Source organism: Muntiacus reevesi, chromosome 5 (assembly GCF_963930625.1).
Source record: "Muntiacus reevesi chromosome 5, mMunRee1.1, whole genome shotgun sequence".
Lineage (NCBI taxonomy): Eukaryota > Metazoa > Chordata > Mammalia > Artiodactyla > Cervidae > Muntiacus > Muntiacus reevesi.
In genome coordinates, this window is record NC_089253.1 from 72,863,877 (window position 1) to 72,890,333 (window position 26,457).

At 44.6% G+C, this 26,457-nt stretch overlaps 1 protein-coding gene across 1 annotated transcript in view; it reads right to left on the reverse strand.

The window, feature by feature from the left end:
- HHIPL2 (HHIP like 2) overlaps positions 1-25,075 on the reverse strand; it is a 29,948-nt gene extending 4,873 nt beyond the window's left edge. Inside the window, exons 1-9 of the mRNA XM_065937122.1 lie at positions 24,755-25,075; positions 19,734-20,386; positions 18,736-18,879; positions 16,396-16,727; positions 14,756-14,882; positions 9,931-10,076; positions 4,187-4,268; positions 1,161-1,243; positions 74-467 (exon numbers count right to left, since the gene is read on the reverse strand). Coding sequence (XP_065793194.1) covers positions 74-467; positions 1,161-1,243; positions 4,187-4,268; positions 9,931-10,076; positions 14,756-14,882; positions 16,396-16,727; positions 18,736-18,879; positions 19,734-20,386; positions 24,755-25,075 — 2,282 coding nt within the window. The remainder of the gene's footprint in view (positions 1-73; positions 468-1,160; positions 1,244-4,186; positions 4,269-9,930; positions 10,077-14,755; positions 14,883-16,395; positions 16,728-18,735; positions 18,880-19,733; positions 20,387-24,754) is intronic.
- Between the last annotated feature and the right edge of the window lie 1,382 nt (positions 25,076-26,457).

Sequence of the window (26,457 nt, forward strand, 5' to 3'; positions counted from 1 at the left end):
TCCGTTCAGCTGGCAGGACTCGGGGAGAGGACAGCCCGGCCACCCGACTCAGGCTCTCTCTGCCGGCCCCCACCTCCACCCCTGGCTTCCCGCACGTCTAAGGTCAGGTTCAGCAGCAGCAGCAGCTTCCACGTGGTGAGGTGCTTCTGGTCCCCTGAGCGGCCACCTTGACCCAAGAGGCGGAGGGAGACTTCTGCCAGCTCGTCTCTGCCGTGCGGCCTGCCTGGTTCTGCCACCAGGGCGTTTGGGGATCCCTTTCCTCTTCCCCTGAGAGCCTGGGGACCACACCCTGGCTCTCTTCTTTGCACCAGGCCTTGGAGATGTCTTCCGGCTGCTTGTGGGAGAAGCTGGCCTCCTGAAGGAGTCTTTCTGAGATGAGGCCCGGTTTGGACTGGAAGCTAAAGTCGCATTGGGCAGTTTTCTAGCGGCTTTCTCAGACTGCTCCTTTAGCAAGTCCAAGACCATCTCTGGAAATGAGCATTAGTTTAGGAGAAATATGAGTCCTGGGAAGCAGCGGTAAGGGAAGTGCCACCCAGGAATCCTATGCCCACTTGAGGGTTCTTGAATATAAATTCTTTTGAAATTAATATGTTTAATTCCCTGGCCTTGATCTAAATAAAAGACTTTTGTAATGGGGTCGCTCCAGTAATGCGTACCTGTAGAACAGTGCCCTTAAGACACCACCTCTCTCCCAGAAGTGTTTCCTGACTCCCCACCCTACCCCAAGGGAGAGGTCCTTCCTCACTCTCGGGGGCCCTCTCAGACACCTGGACATCCTTCTAGCCAGAATCTCAGTGTTCTTTTATTTCTTCACGTGCCTGCACTCCCTGCCCCCCTCTCCTTTGGCTCTTAACTCCTATTGGTCAAGTTACTGGTGTATATATCCCCAAGGAATAGCACAAGGCCTGCTGCAAAGTACTACATGAAAGAACGAATACATGAATGATTGAATGAACGAATGAATGAAGGGCAGCCTATGTTCCCCCTGGTGCACAACCAAGACACACAGACTGAGCCGCAGGTTATAGTCCTCATCCAGAGGCTAAGCCTTAAGTGAGAAAAGAGGACCTGCCACCCCGGGATGGCAGCTGTTTGCACGGGGCACTGTAGCCAGGGCCGTGATGCCAAGGCCTGAGCCTAAAGACAAAACGTGGACTCACTGGCGAGTGGCCTGAACTGGACCCGCTTACTCTTGGTTTTCACCGGCACTGGTTTATACTTGCATTTGCCTGGAGGTGCTCTCCTGAAAGGAGATGGAAAAAGTGAGGACAGAAGACTCTGAGGACGGAACCAGGAAATCGGGGTCACCCACAGGTATAGAGGTGTAAGGACTGAGCTCAGCCTCCCCCTCCCCACAGGGATGGGACAGATGAAGCAGGGACTCTTCAGTGAGCTCAGGTGGAGAGGAGGAAGGACTCGGGCATCACAGGGACACTGCAGGCCCTTGGGGGACAGTGGAGGGAGGCGGTGGGCATGGGCGTGGCCACAGAGAACAGGGTTCAAGTCCTCGGGACCACAGGCAAGTAAGCCTTGCTGAGCTTCACTTTTCACAAATATTAACGTAGAAAAAATAACAGCACCATCCTCACAGGGAGATGGGGAGGATTAACTAAAACCTGTGTACTTGGCACACCATAAGTGATGAATGGATAACTTATTTTCTGTTTTTGTTGTTATTGTTATGGGGTGGGAGGTGGTTTGTTTTTTTCACCACACTGTGTGGCATGTGGAACTTCCCTGACCTGGGGACCAGGGGAGGAGACCAGGGATTGAACTCATGCCCCTTGCAGAGTCTTAACCACTGGACCACCAGGGAAGTCCTAAACTGTTTTTTAAATGAGATTTTAAAAAACACTTGAAGCAGTGGTCGGCACATACAAACGCTCTGTGGGTGATGATGGTAGTGATAGTGATGAGGAGAACGATGCTCTGCCTCTGGTCTGATGGTAGTGGCGATTCCCTTTAAGGAAAATCTCTTCAGATACTCATTGCGCAGCCCCTTAGGTAAGGCCAGCCCCTCTGCCTCCTAGTATTTTGATTCTTACACTGATGTCCCCCGAGTGCATCTTCTGAAATAAGAGGGGCTTTGCAGACTAGGAGCACTTCCAACTAGTTGGTAGCAAAGCCAAGATTCATACCCAGCATTCAGCATTCATACCCAGCTGGGATGGGTGCATTTAGTGCGAAGATGGGCTGAAGAATGAAAAGAGCAGAATTGGGATGCATTGCTACAGAATTTTTAAGTCTCTACAATTCAAGTCGTCATTATAACTGAACTGAATGGGCGGTGTTGAAAAGACTCTGATCCAGAAAGAGGGATGTGTTCCCATCCTCTGGCCCCTCTAACTAGCTCTACCTCAGGCAAGCGAGTGAAAGTAGTAAGGCTGTTACCATAATCTGTTGATTGAGGGTGTTACCCTGCCTCGCTAGGACTCTGTCAGCATTGAATATCAGCCTGCATGCACGGCCCCCAGCACGGTGCCTGGGACACAGAAATGCCTCGATAAATGTCAATGTCTTCTAGGTGGAACAGCCTTCACAGTTGCTTTATGACTGACCTCTCATGCTGCCAGAGGTGAGCTAAATTATCCCCTAATCTAATCAGGAAACTTTCAGAGGAAAGAAGGGATTCACCCAGGAAACATGTTGATTCAAAGAGCAGAAAACTCCCCACACAGTCTCGGTCAGTCACCAGAAGCACTTTAAAGACCCTGGGTTTGCTCCATCCCTGGAACACAGAGATCTGCATGGAGGAGACCCAGCAGTGGAGACAGACAGTCCCTAATTCACCCTGGCAACCCTGCCCCCCAATGGGAGAGCCCCCAGGCACAATCTCAAGGACAAAGCCCCTTCCAGGAACTTCTGAGAACACCTAAAGGGAGCCCTACTGCCAAGAGGAAGTGAGCTAGGCTAGGCTTCTGAGCCCTCACCAGTAGCTGGACTGAGCTGCCAAATGTCCTCTGAATAACTACCCCAGATAAGGTAACGTAAGCCTCAAGGGAAGTCGTCCTTGGCAGGTCTACCTTCAGGCTGATTTGTGGAGAGACTTTTGCTTTGGGTAAGAATCTTGAGATATTAATAAATCCAGTGCACTGCCCAGAGCTCTCGGGATGGATACCCCGCATCACCCTCCCAGGGACAGATAGGGACGCACATTCAACAACCCCGCAAAGCTGTAATTTGGCTTTTGCCAGATGAGTGGAGGTCGGTTAGTCCCCGAGGGAGGTGGGCAGAGAAGCAGAGTTACACATCATAGGGTCCACCTAGTGAATAAGTGCTGTCCCTGAATTCTAGAAACAGTCAAGTGGAGACACAGAGAAACCTAACAGTTGAAGATATAGCTGCTTCTGGGACTCTCGTGGGACAGGTCCAAGACACTACAGATACCAAAACCCACTGATGCTCGAGTCCTTTATATAAAACGATGGAGTGTTTGCATATAACCTACACATCCTCCCGTATACTTTAAATCATCTCTAGATTACTCACGTTACCTAAGAATGCAAATGCTATGCAATTAGTTGTAAATACAATTGCAAATATTACAGAAATTGTTGCCGAGGCATGGCAAATTCAACTTTTGCTTTTTGTAACTTTCCAGAAGTTTTCAAAATATTTTTGGTCCGCAGTTGGTTGAATCTACCGACATGGGACCCACGGATATGGAGGGCCAACTGTATTTGCCAAAGACCAAGCCACGGAAGGGCAGCAATATTTACTCAGGTGGTCAGAGTTGTACACCACTGTCGGATGATCCCAGACAGAAGTTTCCAGAAGCATATTTTTAAAAAAACAAACAAACAAGGGACTTCCTTGGCAATCCAGTGGTTAAGATTCCACGCTTCCACTGTGCAAGTTTAATCCCTGGTCAGGAAACTAAGATCCAGTATGCAGCACAGTGTGGCCAAAAAAAAAAAAAAAAGACAGGAGCTACAGGTCTACAACTAGTCGTCCTATAAAGGCTCAAGATCTTCATTTTCAGCCACGAAGAGCTCATTTCCCAAATATTCCATAACTGTCCTACACTTTCATCAGTCCAATCTGCTTTGAATCTAAAGCAAAGATTTGCTTTGTTGATCACGTCTATTGATAGTCATTCTTGGGGAGTGAAGACTGTCTTTCTGATCTGCCACGGAGATAAGGACTAATTCAAATCACTTGAGAAGAAAAGGAACCCCAATCTCACCTTGATGGGTCAACAAATTTGTAAATGGATCCGTGCAGTGCATAGGCACTGGGGTAAGAGGTGGCCAAGAAGTAGAGCTCCCCTGAGAAAACAGGAACAGGCCATCAGAACAGGACACAACGCTGGGCCCAGACAGCTAGACGCGCAGAAAATCATCACCAGGGTTGTGGCCCTGAAATACATGAGCCCCAGGAAGGGGTCCCCAGAGTCCCACCTGACAGCGAGGCCTCAAGGGCTGTGAGCTCCCCAAGGAGAAAGTCCATCTCAGCCCCCAGACCGCCTCGGCGTGTCACCCAACAGGGGCACGTTTCTGCTGACATGCTAGGTCACTTCAGGGATGTCCGACACTCTGTGACCCCATGGACTGTAGCCCACCAGGCTCCTGTGTCCATGGGATTCTCCAGGCAGGAATCCTGGAGTGGGTTGCCATTTTCTCCTCCAGTGGATCTTCCCAACCCAGGGATCAAACCTGCGTCTCTTACATCTCCTGCATTGGCAGGCAAGCTCTATACTACTAGCACCACCTGGGAAGCCCATAACGTTCCATAAGCCAAAGGTTTTCCATCTCATTTATCACCACTTTGCTCTCAGAAACTTCACCTCAGTGAGTCTCCATCTCCCTCCCCAGCTCTTCAATACTGATAAGGATTCTCTGTGAAACCCAGAGACAGGTGAGCTACAGGCTGAGACCACTTATTATTGAGTTGGTCAAAGTTCATTCAGGCTTTCCATAACATCTTACAGAAAAATCCAATCATTTTGGCCAGTGTTGTTCAATCACTAAGTCTTGTCAGACTCTGCAACTCCATAGACTGCAGCACGGTAGGCTTCCCTGTCCTTCACTATCTCTCAGAGTTTGCTCACACTTGTGTCCATTGAGTCAGTGATGCCATCCAACCATCTCATACTCTGCTGCCCCTGTCTTCTTTTGCCTTCAGTCTTTCCCAGCATCAGGGTCTTTTCCAATGAGTCAGCTCTTCGCATCACGTAGCCAAAGTATTAGAGCTTCAGCATCAGTCCTTTCAGTGAATATTCAGGGTTGATTTCCTTTAGGATTGATGGGTTTGATCCCCTTGCAATCCAACAGACTATTTGTTACCCCTTCTTTAGGGCTTCCCTGATAGCTCAGTTGGTAAAGAATCTGCCTGCAATGCAGGAGACCCATTTGATTCCTGGGTCAGGAAGATCCACTGGAGAAGGGAAAGGCTACCCACTTCAGTATTCTGGACTGCAGAATTCCAGGGACTGTATAGTCCATGGGGTCTCAAAGAGTCGGACATGACTGAGCGACTTTCACTCACCCCTTCTTTAGTGCATTAGTCCCCGCTCCCTGCCCCCCTCTTCACTCTGTCCTCCAGCGCCACCTTCGTCAGTCCTGGCTTCCTTATTTCCCATGATCTTCCCCTCACTCCTCAGCCCCTCAACTTGGTCTTCTCCGCACCCTGCAGAAATCACCTCCCTCCACCCACTGTTCCCTTCACCTCTTTCACAAGGGCCCCTGTTTCCTCCCATTTTCTCCTGTTTGAACTCCAAAAAACACCACTCCCGTCTCAGAGTAGGGTACCTCATTCCACCTCGTTTCACGTTCTCTATGAGAGACAGTGAAGGGTTTACGTGCCCAACTTCAGCTAGATAAATCTGAGTCTGAATTCTGATAACACTCGTTACTATCTGTATTGTCCTGGGCAACTTCCCCAGCTGGCTAACCCTCGTGTTATTCATTCATTTGTAAAAGGGAGATAACAATACCTCCCCTGATTATTAGGTATTAAGTGAGAAAGTGTTCAATCATCGGCAGTTCCTCTTACTTCCTTATGTCTCTATTCACTGCGATAGTTTTTTGAGCCTGGTACAATGTTTGTCCTACCACCCTGGATTTAATACTCTTGCTATTGTGTGCTTCATGCAAACTCTCTCAATTTAGGGAAGGAAATATCTTACCAAGGTACAAATTGGAAAAACCTAGAGCTTTAAATGGCTCTGGGCTATTTAAACAATCTTCTTCCTTGAATTTGTGGTGAACAGTGACTAATTATTTGTTTCCTGCGGAGTGTGAGGCTAATGTTCTTTGCAGAGCCCTGCATACAACGTAACAGCTGCCTGATAGACTGGTTTTGTGGACTGACACTATAATCTTCCCCTTGTAAGCGGTGGTGGGGGTGGGGGCCTGAGGAGTTAGGACAAACATTTCCCTAGAGCCAGTTGGCCCCTCTGATTAAAAACCATCACCTCATCCGAGGTAATGTTGACATGAGATAAATGAGTTGTCTACCAACATGTACACAGGTCACTCTTGGGCATGGATCCCTCTAAACCATGCAATTTCTGGTCTAAAAGAATTGGAAACCCTGTGTTGCTGCATATTCCCTACACATGACTATAGTTTATGTAAATTATATATCCTAAACATGCCATAGGCTTCCTATCATATTTTTAGAAGACAATGCTAGAAGTGAATTTCATCTATAGGGTCTAACTGACATTTTTAAAGTGTTGTCGTTGCTTAGTCATTAAGTTGTGTCTGACTCTTTTGTGACCCCATGAACTATAGTCTGCCAGGCTCCTCCATCCGTGGGATTTTCCAGGCAAGAATAGTGGAATGAGTTGCCGTTTCCTCTTCCAGGGGGTATCTTCCCCACCCAGGGATCGAACCCATGTTTTCTGCATTGGCAGGCAGATTCTTAACCACTGAGCCACCTGGGAAGCCCCTTTAGAACTATATTTTAGGGTAAGAACAACACGCCAAAAAACTGTGACAGGCTATATAAAGCAAAACATATGCAATATGAATTTACTGCAATCATTATGACCTCAGTCAGCCCTCTTGGGAATGTGCTTCAGTGACTGATGTTCAGAAACCCAGCCCATCAGAACTCAGCCATACAGCCCCACGCCCACCATTCACTCCATCTACTCACTCGTTTATTTGTGCCAGCTGTCGGCTGGAAGAGTCAGGAAATAACTGTAGCAACAGTGAAGGCAGAGCTCTGGTGCAACTAAAATGGGGTTTATCACACTCAGTTCTAAATATGTCAATAATGGGAAAGACTATGACACACGCAGAAAATCTGAATCATTTGCAAAAATATAAAAGCATGCAACTCTGAAGGAAATAACTTGCCTTGAGAACAGCCACCCTGGTTTTAGGGCTGCCCTTGGGCAAAGTCTGGCTTGGGAACACCTTGGCAAGTCCACTGCATCAAATTCAGCCAAGGACACTTTTATTTGCCAGATGTACTGAGTGGTGTTCAAAAACTGCCTTGTTTTCTCCTGTAAGAAGTCAATGGGCTCAACAAACCAAACCACCAAAACCTGGCTTTTCTGTGGCCTCCTGAAAAGGAACAAGCCACGGAACGTGGCAGCCCAGGGGCCCCGGGCAGGCTCCCTCCAGGGGTCTCCAGGCTCTCGGGGCTCCAGCCTCCTTGGGGCACCAGCAAGGGAGAGGTCCCACCATGGCCTGTGGCTGACATTCGTTTACATCATCCACTTTCCACTGAATGTGCCAGCCTGTGGTTTCACCCCTTTTTCGTATGTTTGGACTTCCAGTTTGGAACTCACAAAGACTTTTCTCTATTAAGAATGCTTAAATTTTCCAAAATATCATCTGCTTCTATAAAATATTCATCTCAAACTATCTATTCACAAGCTATTTGAGGATTTCCCTGGTGGTACAGTGGTTAAGACTCCTCACTTCCAATGCAGGGCATGCAGATTTCATCCCTGGACTGAAATCCTATATGCCATATGGCATGGACAAAAAAAATTTTTAGTTAATAATAAAAAAAACATAAGCTAGCTGAGAGGAAGGGTGCAGCTGCTGACTGGCTCTCTTTATGTCCCACTCAAGTGAAGCTGCTGTACAGCCACCCGTGGCTCAGCGTGCAAAGAAACCAAACACTGAAGAAACCATCAAGGCTCTGGTTAACACTTGTAGAGAGTCCTGTGTCTGGAAGGGACCCCTAAGAGATCATTTTGTTCTCTTCCATGCCTCAGAGCATGGCTACATGCAACGCCAAACACCGGAAGGATCACAGGCCTTGTCACCACTTATGTAAACAAAATAAACCTTTAACTTTCAAAATGACACATAACTTATATAAAGCTCAAATTAAAACTTCATTTTCTGAGTGCAAAATTTGAGGATATTTATTTTTTTGTTGTTTGTTTTGTATGGGGATTTTTTTGTTTTGTTTTAACTTTTTGTTTTATATTGGTGTTGAGCCAATTAATAGTATTGATATTTTCAAATGAACAGCAAGGGCCTCAGCCATGCATATACATGCATGTATTCTCCCCTAAGCTCCCTCCCATCCAGGCTGCCACAGTGAGCAGGGTTCCCTGTGCTAAATAGTAGGTCCTTGTCGGTTATCCCTTTTAGTTTATGTTTTTTAAAATCGGAAGATAATTGCTTGACAATGTCGTGTTAGTTTCCGCTGCACAGCGGTGTGGATCAGCTATGAAAGTGAAAGCCTGGGGTGCCTAGTCATGTCTGACTGTTTGCAACCCCATGGACTGTAGCCCACCAGGCTCCTCTGTCCATGGAATTCTCCAGGCAAGAGTACGTTGCCATTTCCTTCTCCAGGAGATCTTCTGAATCCAGGAATCAAACTCGGATCTCCCACGTTGCAGGTAGATTCTTTAATGTCTGAACCACCAGGGAAGCTGTGAATCAGCTATAAGTATGTATGTGTATATATATGTGTGTGTGTGTATATATATATATCCCCGCCCTCTTGAATCTTCCTCCCACCCCTACCATCCCACCCATATAAGTCAACACAGAGTGAATATTTATTATCGCTAAATCCCTGTCTCTTTCCCTTCTCCTCTCTCGCATATGTGCACAAACGCCTTGCTCTGCTGATGCCCTTAACACATGCCTAATGGCTCTAGTGTGTAGCCTCCTACCTAGCTGTCTACCCTTTTCCCAGATCTCTCAAGAAAGAAATTCTCCCTTGTTTATTCACAGAAGTTGCCTAACAAACTCTGGGCAGGATCAGCAAGAGCCCAGCCCAGCCAGTGGCTGATCATCAGAGGTATTTTCTCCCAGGCAACACCAGCAGGATAAATACCCACTGTTGGCTCTGTCTACGTTTGTATAATCACAGATTAGAACAGAATTAGGGAGGAAGAGCACAAGCACCTCCTTCATAGTCAAAGGACTGAACAGACCCGAGTGCAGACCTTGGACTACTTGCACAGTGAGCTGTAAGCCAGCGGAGAAGGGATAAGTTGGCATAGTCAGTCTGTTTCCTCACTGGTGAAATAAGCAAAATAATCACATTATGGGGGTGTTGTGATTACTAAGTAAGATTTTAAAATGTGAAGTGCCTAGAACAGTATCCAGTTCATTATTAAAGGTGGCTGATAGTGAAAATAGGAGAAGTGGTAGTTTCTATTTAAATAATAAGAGTAATAATAGCAACAGCAATGATAATTATTACATAAATGTTTAGGGCTTCCCAGGTGGCTCAGTGGTAAAGAATCCACCTGCCAAGGAGGAGACGCAAGTGTGATCTCTGGGTCAGGAAGATCCCCTGGAGAAGGAAATGGTGACCCACTCCTGTATTCTTGCCTGGGAGACCTCATGGACAGAGGAGCCTAGCGAGCTACAGTCCACGGGGTTGCAAAACAGTCAAACATGACTTAGCGACTAAACAACAACATAAATGTTCAGTTTACAATGTCTGTGATTATCTAAGGTCCGGTAACCAGAAAGACAATAAACGGCGAACATTTGTTACCTGCTTCATCTTCAGCAAAGGAGATGATAAACTTGCTATGTGCGCTGATCAGCCCCGGGAAGGCACAGGACTCAGTGCTGCCCATGCAAATGTCCTGTTTCTTCCATTTCTTGGTTCTTCTATCTTCCTGCAAAGCCATAAGTCGACTAGATGAAAAGCAAAACCTTATATTTTAGGAATCCATATTTCTACCCGGCAGGATATATTTTTTCCTCCTAGAATCTGGGAATCCTGGAATACTAGGACTGAGTCTCCCATAGGAGATCAATAACTAACCTCCCTTAGGAATCAAAAAAGCTACTTCCGAGATATTTCTGACACCCTCTTGCCCTAGATGGGGAAGTTCATTTGCTATTATAAGAGGAGTTTGGTGTCCTGTGAAGGTTGTACCACCACAAAAGACTAATTTTTATTAACTGGCTAGTTGCTTATCATCTCTAAGCCTCAGTTTTCTTATCTATAAATTGGTGGATAGTAAGAGAATTTACTATAGGCAAGAATTGTTAAGGTTAAATAAGATAATATATGTAAATATTTGTATATTACCAATGTGCTTAGCATATAGTAAGGACTCAAAACTAGTAGCTATTATTACTATTATGTCTGTAGAGTAGCAGATGTTACTTCATATTCCACTGTCATCTATCTGAACTAAAAGAAGATTTTTAGAAGAAAAGGGAGAGAAAATTGGGTAACCAGAGATATCAGCTGAAAAGTTTTATAGAAACAGAGATGCTCAACCCCGGTAATTCTAGTGCATATGCTTCAATTAAAAATCACTGCATATCTGTTATGTGTGGGGGTGAAATGGTGGGTAGAAGTTATGGGAAAAACATAAAGAACAATTAAATCCCAAAGATCTGACAAATTCCTTGACAGGCAGACTACAAAGACTCACTCAGAAAGAAACAAGCTGAGTAGCCTGTGTCTGGAGAAGAAAATGGCAACCCAGTGCAATATCCTTGCCTGGGAAATCCCATGGACAGTGAAGCCTGGCAGGCTACAGTTCATTTGTCAAAAAGTGTCAGACACGACTTAGCGTCTAAACAACAACAAGCCTATATCTATTAAAGAAACTGAATTTGTATTTAAAAGACTCCACAAGGAACACTTCTGAGGACTTCTGGTTTCTGGTCCAGCAAGTAAGAAGTTTGGAAGTTGGCACACCAACCTAACATAAGCAAAAGACTGAAAAATCAACAACTATTCTTAGATTCATAAGAGAAGTGAGGTCACAGGGAAAATCACTGCCCCCAACATTGGAGAGACAAGCAGGTAGATACAGAGAATCACAACTTACAGAAAACCCCAAGCACAAACCTTCACGGCTATCAGTTCTGGGGTTGGAAAACCTAACCTGTAATTGACAAATTGCTAGAAGTTCCATATGGGCAAAGCATGAGTTAGATAGGGGTGCCCAGTCATCCAGGGTCCCCACACTTCTGTGAGTTTTACCTCCAGGAGCTTGACCAGTTTCCCAAAATAAATATCAGGAAAAATCTGCTTGTGCTTCCAGCAGGAGGAGGGGGAAAGGAATCATTTTGAAATACACCAGTGCTTTCTGTTTCTCTTATCAAATGTCTGTCCTCAGGAGAAACTAACCAAAGACTAGCCTGCCGGATTTTATCAGAACCTCACAGACCTGGGAAAAGGAAGTACCTAACTCTAGCCAACTCAAGCCATCCTGTCCCACCTAAATGTGTATGGGGCAGGAGGGCTTCTGAGAAACACTGATGAAGTTCACAGTCCAGAGGCACAGGCTCACTAAAAAACTCAGACCTAATTATAAGACTAGAACACTTCCTCTCCCCCACACATCACCACCGCTTTGCTAAAGACCAGTTTACAGCAGTTTCTTTTACCCAGTGCACATATCTGGCAACCAGAAAAAAAGATTACAAGGCAGAAAAAACATAGTTTGAAGAAACAGAACAAGTATCACAACCAGATTTGGATGTGGCATGGGATGTTGGAATTATTAGATTCAGAATTTAAAACAACTGTGAAGGGCTCTTAAGGACAAAGCAGACAGCATGCAAGAACAATGTGAGCAGAGATAGGGAAACTCTAAGAAAGAATCAAATAGAAATGCTAGAGACCAAAAACACCATAATTAAAATAAAAAATGCTTTGACAGGCTTATTAGTAGACTGGACATGGCTGAAGAAAGAATCTGAGTTTGTGAATATCTCAATAGAAACCTCCAGACTGGAAAGCAAAGAGAAAAAAGACTGAACAAAAGAAAGAACAAAACATCCAAGAAAAGTGAAACAACTACTAAAGTTGTAACAAAAGTATAACAGGAATATCCAAGGGAAAAGAAAGAGAAGAGAAGAAATATTGGAAACAATAATTATTTACAATTTCCCAGAGTTACTGTTAGATAACAAACCACAAATCTGGGAAGCTCAGAGAACACCAAGCAGGATAAATTCTTTAAAAATTACTTATAGGCATAGCTTATTCAAACTACAGAAAATCAGACATAAAGAAAAAGAAAATCTCAAAAGAAGCTGGGGGTGGAGGGGCATCACTTTAAGCATAGAAGAACTAAAATAAAAGCTATGTTAAACTTCTCTTCAGAAACCATGCAAACAAGAAGAATGCAGAGTGAAATATTTTAAGTGTTTAGAGAAAAAAGTCACCAACCTGTACCTGGTGAAATTATATTTCAAAAATGAAGGACAAATAAAGACTTTCTCAGACAAACAAAAATTGAGGGAATTTGTTGCCAGTGCATCTACCTTGCAAGAAATGTTAAACGAAGTTCTTTTGAGAGAAGAAAAATAATATCAGTCAGAAACTCAAATCTATATAAAGAAAGAAAGAGTAGCAAAGAAGGAATAGATGAAGGTAAAAATCAAAACTTTTATTTTTTTTATTCTTTACTGGTCTAACAGATAGAAGTTAGTTCAATATACTAATAGCAACAATGTATTTAATTTTGTATGCTTATATATAAAATAATAGTATTATTAAATTATAAAATGTTATGTTAATAATTATTATATATCACTGTTATAATTATTATATATGCTTATATATAAGTGAAATGAATGATAACAATGACATAAGGGACAAAAAGGAGGAAGTAGGATTATTTTATTATTACAAAATACGGACTACCCATGAAGTTTTGTAATGTTGTTTGAAAGTGGACTTAGCTTAGTTGTAAATGTATATGGCAAACTCTAAGCAACTCTTTAAAAAAGATTTCAAAAAATAGTATGATCAGTATGCTAACAAAGGAGAGAAAATGGAATCAAATAAAATGTTCAATTAAATCTGCAAAAGGCAGAAAAAGAGTAGAAGAAAAAGCAGGAACAAAGAACAATATCAAAAAATAGAAGAGTAGTGAGTATGGTAGATATCATTTCAACCACAGCAAAAATATCTTTAAATGTCAGTGGTCTAAATGTACCAATTAAAAGATAGAGATTGTCAGAATGGATCAAAAAACAGGGTCCAATTACCATTAAAATGGTCATCTACCATTAAACATCAGATCTAGATGGCTTCACTTGGAAGGAAGAAACATGTTTTACACAAATTAGTCCAGATAATTAAAGAAGAGGAAATACTCTTTAACTCATTTTATAAAGCTCACGTTAACCTGAGGCCAAAATCTGACAAAGGTATTATAAGAAAGAAAAACTACAGCTCATCTGTTTCTTCATGAACACAGATGCAAACATTCCAAGCACATTAGCAAGTTGAATTCAACAATATATTAAAACTAAAACAATATATTAATCAAATACAACATGACCAAGTGATATTTTTATTCCAGGAATGTCTTAGTGATAAAAAAAAAAATCCACCAGTGCAATTCACCATATTAACAAACTAAAAATGAAAGAGCCCCATGATTCTCTCACTAGATGCAAAGACGCATATGACAAAATGCAACATCGTACCTAATACAAACTCTCAGCAGACTAGAAATTGAAGGAAATGTCCTCAATCTGATAAAGGGCATACACAAAATACAGCTGACAGCATCTATCTTATTGGTTAAAAATCGAATGCTTTCCCTCACTTCTATCCAACATTGTACTAAAGGCTAAAATGAAGCAACAAATCAATAAAAGAATAATAAAAGGCTTCCAATTCAGGAAAAAAAAATAAAGATATCCATATTCATAGCGAAATTATTTTCTACATAGAAAATACAATAGAATAAACAAAAAAGTCCCTAGAACTAATAAGAAATTAGTTATGTTATGAATTAATATATATGTTATATATATGCTGAATATATACTATACTTGTTTTATATATATATATGTATGTATATATAATATATAGCAACATTCAACATAGCATCAAACACTATGAAATACTTAGATGTCCAAGAATTTTTACACTGAAAACTACAAAGCTTTGCAGCAGTTTTATTCACAATCCCCCCAAACTGGAGACAGCCAAAACATACATCAAAAGGAAAATAAATGAATAAACTCTGGCATATTCATGCAGTTGAATGCTACAAAGCAATAAAAGAGACAAACTACTAATACATGCAAAAGCATTCACAAATTTCACAGACTTTACTCAATGGAAAAAGCATCTGTGATGAGAGGGGTTATCTCTGGCTAATGTGGGGGCGGTGGGGAGAAAGGTCTGGTGTACTGACAGGCAATAGGCAAGAAGCAACCTTCTACAGTGACAGAAATGTTCTTCATCTTGATACGATTAGTCTTAATATAAGGTACATTTGTAAAACTATATAGCCACACTGTTAAGACATTGAATATTGTGATATGCAATTTGTACTCCAATTAAAATGTTGAAAAAGAGAGAGGGGACATCAATCCTTCCTTACCCACTCATGAAGTCCCCAAAGATGTAGAGACCATTGAGATTTGGTGACTCACATCCACGGTAGACGTAGCCTCCAGTGACCGACTTGCCCACTGCATGGCCATAAGCATAGATTGGCAGAATATCGTCTGTCCAGGAACAAGGAGAAAGTGTCATAGCTAAACCTGGGAGCTTCAAGGAGGAAGAAGGAAGTTTTTAAAACCAATTGCTTTGCTGAGTGTAGAATGTTTCATCTCTTGGTCTTTGGGAGGACAGAAAGCCAAGTAAATCATGTTTATCTTCTCAACAGACCAGCCATGATATTTGTGAGCTTCCCATGTGACTAGCTTCAGAAAGCAGAGAGGAAACCTAAAGTTCCCCTACCTGTGGGGCAGTGACCTGGAAATCCACACCCTTAAATTTTTCCCCCAGGTCAATATGGCAGATACTCAGGTTTAGGATTTGGAATATTGTGAGGACCTGGGTGACTGCTTTGAAACTTAGTGTAATGGAGCAGGACCCTATGAGACCTTCAGGACAGACCATCCCTTGTCCTCCGCCCACCCTTTGTCTATAGGAAAACTAGCCAAAGAATAAATTTAATCAGATGAATGAAAAAATACAGAAGCAAGGAAAATAGTCAAATGGAACAAAATAAAAATAATTCCGTCATTAAACTAAATCAAGGACCTGTAATTCCTCCTCAGAGTCTATAGGTATATACTGAGCCATGTCCTTTGAGCAGCATTATAATGAAACTCCCACCAGGTGGAAGAAGTTAACTACATGATGGCCCGACTGTAGCCATAACATAAACTGCTCCATCTTCCAGTTCCAAGAACTGGCGTCTAGGAAATGGAAACAAAGCAACCCTGGAACTAAAGATTAACTATACTTAAAACAACCAAGATAACTTTGATCAGACCACCCCACATGACCAGTTTCAAGAAAAGTGTCAGAGACGGCTGTCCTGTCCTACATAGCTCTCTCCCTCCACCTATGTGCCCCTGAAACTCCCATTTAAAATTCTTCCCCTGATTAACAAGGGGAAATTGGCTCTTTGGGACACAAGTCCACCTTCTCCCCAGGATTGCCAGCTTCCTCAGTAAAGCTATCTTTCCTTGCAGTCAACACTTGTCTCTCAGTATTGGATTCCTAACTAACAAGCAACCGAACCTGAGTTCAGCAAAAGAAAGACAAAAAGACCAAGCAATGGTGATAAAGTCAGAAAATTAGAATTTTAAGCCAGATGGAGTTTCTAAAGCACACCTTGATTGCTGATGTTTAGGGACCGTATATGGGATATCATTTCAGTGGCAGTTCCAAATAAAAATATACAGCCACCTATTTTCCTCTGAGGATGGTTCAAAATTGTATGCCTGAAAATCATGTGAGTAACTTATTTGGAATATAGATTCCTAGGTCAATCCCACCACACCCCCAATCCACCCAGGATTCAATTCATTAAACTAAATTCATTAACGAGAAATGCCCAGAGTTTCAGGAGCCACTGGCTAGAGGGCCACGCTGACAGCACAGTTCCACAGGAGACAGACAAAGGCACTGTAAGGACCTGCAGCGCAAGCCAGTCCCAGGTTTTATTCTCCCATCTCCACCCGCAACTCATTCCATTCACTCAAGAAATGAGGGCTCCTCACTTACCCAAAGAGGCATTTTGACAGAGCTTTTTGTCGTAACATGCAAACCCCTCCTTTGCCCTCCAGCCATAGTTTCCACCTTTAACAATGATGTCAACTTCTTCAAACCGGTTCTGTCCCACGTCCCCACAGAACATCCGACCTCGGCCCTGGCGCGTGATGGGGTCCCCTCGGTCCACAGCACAGCGCCACATGTTTCTGACCCCATAGGCGTAGATGGCGGGATGGGCCCCTGGCTCAGAAACAAATGGATTGTCCACGGGCACTCGGTACCGCTTGCCGCCTGAGCCGGCCCCATTCACATCAATCCTTAACACTTTCCCCAGCAGGGAACTTCTGAAAGGAAGAAGGCCAAAAACAGGAACAGGAGAAATATGAAGATGCGAGATTGCTGGATCATAGGCTAGTTCTATTTAAAATTCTTTGAAGTGTCTCCATAATGTTTTCCATAGCTGCTGCACTGTATATTTTGCATTCCCACCAACAGTATACAGAGGTTCAAATTTCTCCACATCCTGCCAACACTTGTCCTTTGATTTTTTATGATAGCCATTCTAACAGGTGTGAGGTGATATCTCACTGCGGTTTTGACTTGCATTTTCCTGATGATTAATGACATTGAGCACCTTTTCGTGTACCTGTTGGCCATTTGTATGCAAGAGTAGTAAGTACCAGAGACCCACTGTATATTTTCCCCACAATTAACAATGCTGTACTGCACACTTAAATTTTTTAAGAGAGTGGATCTCAGGTTACGTATTCTAAATAAAATATCTCAGAACTAGAGGAGATGGCCCAAGAGAGTCTACTGAGAGTGGATCTCAACTGAAAACCAAGAATTACATGGGGAGATAATATACATACACATATATATATGTGTGTGTGTGTGTGTGTGTGTGTGTGTGTATAGTTAGGACTCTCCAATTTTTGATTCAAGGAGAACTACTAGGCAAAAGTTTGATGTAGTCCTGGTCCATGTGACACTAAGCAAGTTGCAGCTTCAATTTTTTTGCTTTTATAATGGGGTGGTTTCTCTCAGGTTTGGTCTAATACTATGAATTTTTTAAAGGAGGGTGGTTCTATTCTTCCTCATGTAACAACGTGGTCAGTAGAAAGAACAGAGGCTTTTGAGCAGGTCTGCTGATGACTGTGGTTTCTGAGCCTCCGTTTCCTGCTTTGTGAAGCAGGGGAGAGTAATACTACCTTGCGGTGTGGTTGCGATGAAAGGGTTAAATGAGTTAGTGTGCATACAGCATGTCATGCAGTTTCTGACATACAGTCAGCACTCAACAAATGCAAGCTCTTTATTATTATCAACCCTAATATTTTTATTACTAGGGATAATGAGAGCCACGTGCTTGCTGGGTACAAAGGGCAGAAGGACCACGTGACCTTCCTCTAGATGGCATAGCCTCGCTGGATTGTCTGAGTTTGAATTCTGGTTCTGCCACTTACTCTCTGTGTGACCTTGGATAGACTACTTCACTCCTCTCCGCCTCTATTATCTTGTCTGTAAAATGGCTATCATAATACCTATACTTCCTAGGATCCATTCATTCCAAATGTATTTATGGCATGACACCATTGCCAGGCACTATTCTAGGGGCTGGGAATACATCAACCAAGAAAAGAGATTAACATTTTGGCCCTTGTGGCTGTCAGAATTATGTGCTCAAATAAACATAAGGTATTTAGAATAGCATTGGACACCCAGTAAGCAACAAATATACATTGTTGTTGCTTCTGTTAGCCTCATTAACTAACTACTCATGTATCTTCACATGAGACACAGTGCCTGGAACACAGTAATCAATAATATTGTTGAGCTGAATTGAACTAGATGGTCAGATCATGGCATAGTAAATAATGTCCTGCTCATATATATTAAAAATCTTGAATTCATCTTTATATGGCCCTCTGAGAGTCATGTTGAACATCCATAATATTAATTATAAAAATACATTATGCCTGAAAAGTATAGGACAGAATTTCTCTGGTGGTCCAATGGTTAAGAATCCACCTTCCAATGCAGGGGGCATAGGTTAGATCCCTGGTCAGGGAACTAAGATCCCACATTTCACGGGGCAACTAAGCCCACATGCCACAACTAGAGAGGCTGAGAGTTGCAGTGAACAATCCCACATAAGACCTGAGGTTGCCAAATAAACAAATGTTCCAAGTAAATATTAAGGAAAAAAAAGAAAACAAGAAAAGAAAACCAAATGTTCTTCCCATTGTGTCAACAGAAAAAACTACACCTTGCAGTAAATGAGTTGGGTTTGACCCTCTGCAAACTCCATCTCAGCAAAAACATTACACCAGGGAAGGCCTGCTTCCAGCTTACTTGTTCTGAGCATTTCCAAATTTGCCGAAGGGATCCCCAGCCTGTCCTCCATCCCCAGTGAATATGTACATATAGCCATCTAGGCCAAAAAGAAGTTGTCCACCATTATGATTTGAGGCTGGTTCTTCTATCTCCAAAATGACCCTGAAAGGAAAAAGAAACCATGCTTTGATGAAAGCTGATACAGCATCCTCTTGAGACATCCAGAAATGACTGGTCCAAGCCAGCCAAGGACCAAAAAACAGGTAGCTCAGCAGCTCTGGGACACCCCTTGCTTCCTAGTATGACTCTGTCACGGATCATTTTTTCTTTCACATTCTGACTTCACAAGCTGTAAACACAGCAGGGTAATCATCACCCTTTTCTAGTGCTCAGTCTTACTCTCTGCTCTACAAGAACCCCCAGTCCCTTCCTTTGGACAATCTAGCAGGGGTTAGTCTACCACTTCTTCATGCTCTTTTCAATCTCTAAACCTGTCTGTATGGGAAAAGCGAGACAAGGCAGAATGGAGTAGGAAAAAAGAGTGGAATGGTGGAGCAAAAGAGCATGAGCTTAGGGTTCGTTAGAGCCGGGCCCTTCATCTGACCAGGCTTAATTACCTTGTGTCAAGCTTTCCAGTGAGGATGGGAATTCCCATGTTCAAGATAAAAAGCCTGAGATCTAATGGTCACACAATAATCAGAGGCTACTGTTATATTTAATGTGGATATTATCTAAAATCATTTCTCAAACCCTCATGGCCTCTGGCCTTTGCTTACCCTCTATAAAATCAAGCAAGCATGGTTCTAGGTAATTCTAAAGATGGGTGGTTATAGTTATGAAGACCATCCACTCAAGATTCTAACTTGGGTTAACCCACTAATCAGCAATGACTCTTGTCATCATTATAAGCTAGTAGATCTAAACCCAGGAAAGTTCCACTGTCTCATCTCAGAGCACCGACTGGCAATATTTTGCAACACAGCACACAGTTGCAGATTTTCATGCGTATGCCTCACCTCTCTGATTTGGGATCGGCTTTGTTGGGATCAGCCCGAGAAACCTTCATCTCACTAATCCGGATCTTTTCTACCCTCTTCTTGCCCAGGCATGAATAATAAATGTAGAACTTCCGGTTGCGGCGGAATCGGGGATGAAAAGCCAACCCCAAAAAGCCTCTCTCGTCCCCAATCCAGGGGGTGGTCAGCACGAGGCTCTTGAGGTCCAAGAAGGGTTGTTCCAGGCGACTCCCATCAGGCAGATAGACCCACACCACCCCCACCTGCTCGGCCACGAAGAAGCGGTGGGTGCCGTCCCCAGCGTGGACCATGGAGACCGGGTTCCTCAGCCCGTTGGCCACCTCGGCCAAGCAGAGCTGCAGGCAGCCCCGAGGGTCCTCGGCCACCGCCCCCAGGTTGCGGTTGAGATGGTCTCTCCTCAGGATGTTGGGGAAGCAGTAGTCCTTGTCGGGAAGGTTGAGGAGGTGGCAGAAGCGTGTGCCATCCTTTCCAGGGGATTCCTGGAGGCGGCGGTCATTGGTCAGCAGGGCGATGGCGGAGTGGCAGTTCGAGTGGAATGCAAAACAGTAGTCAGAGCAGAGGCCAGGAAGGTTCCGGAGGGGCGTGCGCGGGTTCTCAGCGTCGTAGAGGTGGGCTGCGTAGGGCGAGCACTCCTGGAAAAGAAGAGCGACCTCAGCCCCCAGGCAGACTGGCCATGGTAGGGCTGGAATCAATTTTTCTCTTTTCAAGGACTTGACCTTTTTCTTTTCTAAGAGTTTTGAAACCTTGACTTCACTTTGATTTTATTACAAAAAATTTCCCTCTTGATGCAATATACTTATTTTAATTTTTTAAAGTCATACCTGTATGGATGTTCTAATCAACTTTATGTTTTTAGCAAAAAGAGGGGAAACAGGTCTGGGGAAGAACCAGGATCCTGGAGCTCCTGTTACCAACTACTGAAAAAGAAAGCTCTTCTTTGGGACCCACATTTTCTACCCAGTTAATGCTCCTGGAAAGCAGAAAGGGGGAAAAATTCTCTTGGATTTACTTTAACTTTGTTCTTGACATATAGAGTTTTGTTAAATGATCAATTTTTTAATTAAAAAAAAGTAGTACCAAATGTCTCCATCTTTCCCTTTTTTTAAAGTATAAGTGCTGTATCTGTAAGATTTAATTTCTTTATGCATATCTGAATCAGTGTGGCAGAAGTTTTACGTTTGCTGAATCTCAGTATTGGATCTATGTGAGTCACTAAGTCATGTCCGACTCTGTGACCGCATGAACTGTAGCCTGCTAGGCTCCTCTGTCCATGGAATTCTCCAGGCAAGAATACTGGAATGGGTTGCCATTCTCTTCTCCAGGGGATCTTCCCGATGCTGGATAGAACCCGGGTCTCCCGCATTTCACACACTGCAGGCAGATTCTTTACATCTGAGGCACCAGAATCTGTCATGTTAATTATTTAATTTTTCTGTGCTTTTCCATATGTTAAAAAAATTTTTTCCCACACTGTGCAGATGTGCAGTGTATGGGATCCTAGTTCCCCAACCAGGAATGGAACCTGTACCCCCTGCAGTGGAAAAACAAAGTCCCAACCATTACTAGGGAAGTTCCATTCAAAATATTTTATAATTTAAAACTAAAATTATCAAAATGACATGCAATGTGTCATCCCCAGAGATTAGGCATATAGTGATTTCTTTCCTTATACACAGCGCCATGCTGGGAGCTACAAAAATTTAAATTGTGGCTGTGGGGCCATACAACTGCTCTTTACAAATATACAAGGACTATGAACAAAGGAGTACCCATTAGTCAGACCTCCCTAAGTCATAGCGTTTTCTAGGAGGAAAATAGAATATTGTAGGCTGACAGTCAACTTTCAATAGCGATGAAAGGCAGAGACAACTGCTATCAGGAAAGTAAGAAAGGCCCGTTTTTGTTTGCTTTGTTTTGTTAATTTTTGGCTGCACTGGGTCTTTGTCGCCGCGTGGGCTTTTCTCTAGTTGGGTGAGTAGGGGCTACTCTCTAGTTGTGGTTCGTGAACCTCCCACTGCAGTGGTTTCTATCTCATCACGGGCTTGCTGGTGCGTGGGCTCAGTAGCTGTGGCACATGGGCTTAGTTGCCCTGCTGTGCGTGGAATCTTCCTGGACCAGGGATTGAACTCATGCCCCTACATTGGCAGGCAGATTCTTAACCACTGGACCACCAAGGAAGCCCAGAAAGTCCAGTTTAAAGGGGGTGGCTGGGGCCGTGGAGTAGGGCACGGTCTACTCTGGAACCTACTTCTGATCACGGGCGCCTCACCTGGCACCTGCCGGCCCAGGGCTGTCTCATCCACGTCTGTTCTCTCATCACCTAAGAGAGGGATCAGCAGCATTTCTCAGATAGGTTGAGTTCCCCATTCTTTCTTATTTCAACCCTGATTGCAGATTTGCAGAGCAGCAGACTTTTATCGGGAAGAGCAGAAGAGCGAGTCCAGGGATTCACAGCATCTCTCCCAGAGCTGTTTCCATTTAGGAGACTTATCAGAGCTGCTGACAAACAGCCAGATGAACTGCTCTGAGTCCCACCTGACTGACCTGTCCAGTTCTGGGGAATGGAAAGAAGAAGAGAGACGGAAGACAAAAGCGAGGATGAAATACCCGGGAACAGAGGAGGCTGTGGACAAGTAACCACCCGCACGGCACACTGTTGGGCATCATTTAGAATCTGCACAGTTGCCTGTACTCAATCAGCTCAGGAACTACCATTTCCGTCTTAGAAAACAAAGGCCCAGGAACAATCTCTCCTAGGTGCCAGGCACTGTCCTCTGCACTGGGGCCGCTGACAGTGAGCTGCCCAAAGTCGCTGTCCTGCTGGAGCTTATGCTTGCCCCAGGTCAGGGAACCAGTTAGTGGACCGGCCAGGGCTGTTGTAAGTCGACTTTGGCATGGTGTGATCAAAAGGGCACGAGACTTGGACCTGAGCCTCTGGATTTGTGCGACGCTCTTTGACCTTGATAGTGAAAGTGAAAGTCACTCAGTCACGTCCGACTCTTTGCGACCCCACGGATAGTAGTCTATGGAATATCTCCAGGCCAGAACACTGGAGTGGGTAGCCATTCCCTTCTCCAGGGAATCTTTGAAACCCAGGGATCGAACTGGGGTCTCCTGCATTGCAGGTGGATTCTTTACCAGCTGAGCTACCAAAACTCCTAATTCTGGGACTTCCCTAGTAGTCCAGTGGCTGAGAGTCCCCGCTCCCAGTGTAGGGAGCCTGGGGTCGATCCCTGGTCATGGAACTAGATCCCACATGCCACAACTAAATACATAAATGTTATTTTAAAAAAACCTCATGAGTAAAATGGGGGTCCTAATAGCTGCCAGCAGAATCATTGCTGGGAACATACTACAAATTTGGGGAAGAAAGAGGGAGAAGAAATTTAAATTGTGAATTTTAATAAATATTAATAGATGCATGTAAGTCATTGTTTTTGTTTTGCTTTTCATTTTTTTAAATTATTTACTTATTTTTCACTGTGCTGAGGCCTCCTTGCGGCACAGGCTTTTCTCTAGCTGCCGAGAGCGGGGGCCACTCTCTAGTTGTGGTGTGCAGGTTTCTCACTGCTGTGCCTTCTCTTGTTGCAGAGCAGAGGCTCTAGGGTGCGTGGGCTCAGTAGTTTCCACTCCCCAGCTCTAGAGCACAGACTCAATAGTTGTGGTGTGGAGACGGCTCTGCGGCATGTAGGGTCTTCCCAGATCAGGGACTGGACCCGTGTCTCCTGCATTAGCAGGCGGATTCTTTACCACTGAGCCACCAGGGTATTCCCTGTTTTTAATTTTGTTGAAGCATAGTTGATTTACAATGTTGTGTTAATTTCTGCTCTATAGCAAAGTGATTCAGTTATGCATACGTATATTCTTTTTCATATTCTTTTCCTTTATGGAGATGCGTAGGTTATTCTTATTCCTCAAATCCCTGAAAGAGGAGAGCTGCTGAATTTGGCTTTCTGAAACCTCATGCAATAGGGAAGGGGAAGGAAGGAGGGAGGGAGGAGACATTTTTATCTGGGGACTTCATCCAGAAATGGAGTCTCAGCGTTGCTCATAAGAGCCGGGCTTCTGCCCAGATGGTTATCCCAGAGTTAATTCTCCAGGAAACAGCTGAAGGGTGGAGCCCGAGGTGAGAGAGGACAGCCCGGGGCGATGCCTCCCCAGGTGGCTGGCTTCTGGGCTGGGTTCTGTTCCATTCACTGCACGGGGAGGTGGGGTGGCCAGCTGGCTCTGGGATCATAGTGGGAGAGCCAAGTAATTGGGCTGACATGCCCGGGAGGGTCTCCAATCTGCCTGGATTTACTGTCTCACCCCCAACCCATCACTGGAGCACGCCTCCTCATGGCAGCCTCTCTCATCTGCCCTCCAACTAGACTCTCCCTGGCACCCCTGAACCCCTCTTCCCACAAACTCAGTGTCCGCAGCCAGCATCCGACATGGGTTCAGGCTGAGCCCTACAAGGTGATGTCTGCCAGGGATGTGGGTTTTGGCCACTAGAGAGCCGGGAGAAGCAGAACCTCTGAGTAATTGCCACTGAGCGGCTTGAAGCTCTCCCAGGCCAGGTTTGGAAAGCTGGGGAGAGCCCCCCTCATCACACCAGAGAGCCCGTGGTGCAAATGACCCAGCCGAGGACTGCATCCCAACGGATACCACCACTCCGTCCACACGCTCCATGAGTACCCACGGGAGCTCGCAGCTCTCAGAGCCCTGCAGGGAGGTCCCAGACCGCAGCTGTCCCCAGAGCTCTGTGAATAATACACCAGGGCCTGCAGAACCCCAGAGGGAGAGCTTTAGGAACCAAACTCCACCTCAGTGTGCCGGTCAAGAGCCCAAAGCTCCAGGTGAAGGCAGCCACAGATGAATCTCTCTCAAGGGTTGGGCACCCAAAGAGCCCCCCCCCCCCAAGACCCTCACCAGCCATCCCAGCATCCTATCAGCTGGGGCTGGAAGCCAGCCTCCAAAGCTGGCCCCCTCACTTCCCTTGGGCTCCTGCTCAGGCCTACCTGGCAAAGGATGTCTTTAATGTAACCACCGCACAGCTCGTGGCCCTTTAGGTCGAAGTATTCCATGATGTCCCAGTACCGGGCAGCGATGCGGTGGTCCTTACGCTGGTCACAGCAGCCGAAGGACTCATAATCAGAGCAGAACTCAAGATGCTGGAGGGGCTGGAAGGGGGGCCGGTAATCCAGGCACTGGGGGTGTCCCTGCAGCAGCCCTACCTGGCCCAACAAGACTATGAGGCTGAGACAGAAAATTCGAGGAGAGGTAAGGAGCCAGGGGGTCCTCCAACTCCAACCACCCCTGGGAATGGACCTTCTGAGCATCTTGCCCCAGGGACACTCCGGCTACTGGCTGCTCAGGCTGGCTTCCTGCTCCGGGCTGGTTCCCTCACTCCCGCCCCCGCTGTGTTTTTCTTCCTTCCTTCTCTTCTCTCCTCTGAAGGTTCACTGAGGTGGTTTCTGAGCCATGTCCCTTCTGGGAGCTGGACCGCTGTCTCCTGTGAAAGCGGTGAGCAGCGTCCAGTCCCTTCCAGTCCCCCAAACAGGAAACTGGTACAGCCTGCTGGCAGTGTAGTTATCCAGGTGCTGGCAGAAAGGTACAGTGAAGTCCACGGCAGATGAACTGCGTTTATTAAAACTGCAAAGAATTCCTATGGGAAATTCCCACTTTGTTTACAGCCCCGTTCCCAAGCCGAGCAATCAGGATCTCCAAGAACAGCACACAGGACATGGTCCTGGACAGCACATTGGAAGGCGGTGTTCCAGCGCACCTTTCGTGCCAACAGCAACACGGGGAACTGGGGTGGGGATCCGGGAAGACGGAGGCGAGGTGGGGCAGGCAGTGGGGCCCTGCAGTTCCTGAGACCCAGAAGGGTGTGTATTCTGAGGGGTAGGAAGACAGGACATTTCACGAATCAAGAGGAGATGGTGAGTCAGTCATAACTATCATGGTGATCATTTTGGAATGTATGGAAATATCAAATCACTACGTTATGTAAAAGGAACTAACATAGTGTTGTATGTAGATCAATATACTTCAAAAACAAACTCACAGAAAAAGAGATCAGATTTATGGTTATGGGGGGATGAGGAATTGGATAGACAGTCAAAAGGTAAAAACTTCCTCCTTATAAGACAAATACTAGGGATGTAATGTACAATATGATAAATAACATTAACACCTATATGTTTTATATGAAAGTTGTTCAAAGAGTCATCCTTGAGTTCTCAATCACAAGAAAAAAATTTTTTTCTATTTCCTTAACTTTGTATCTATATGAGATGATGGATCATCACTGAATTTATCGTGGGCATCATTTCATGACATATGGAAGTCCAATTATTATGCTGTATACCTTAAACATATAGTTCTATAGCTCAATAAAACTGAAAAAAAGAGGAGATGGTGAAGGAAAAGGAGAGGTTCACACCTAGTGTAAACAAGGCATTAGCAAGGACTCTCTGGGATGGTTTCATCAGGAAGCACAGAACATGTGGGTTATTTTTGCCAAATCTGTATTTTTTGGGAGGCAGCCCTCCTCACTTAGCATGTGTTTCAACATTAGCACTGATGAATACTAATATACATTTTGCTTTATCAGAGAAGGAAATGGCAATCCAGCCCAGTGTTGTTGCCTGGAGATTTCCATGGATGGAGGAGTCTGGCGAGCTACAGTCCACAGGGTCAGAAAGAGCCGGATGCGACC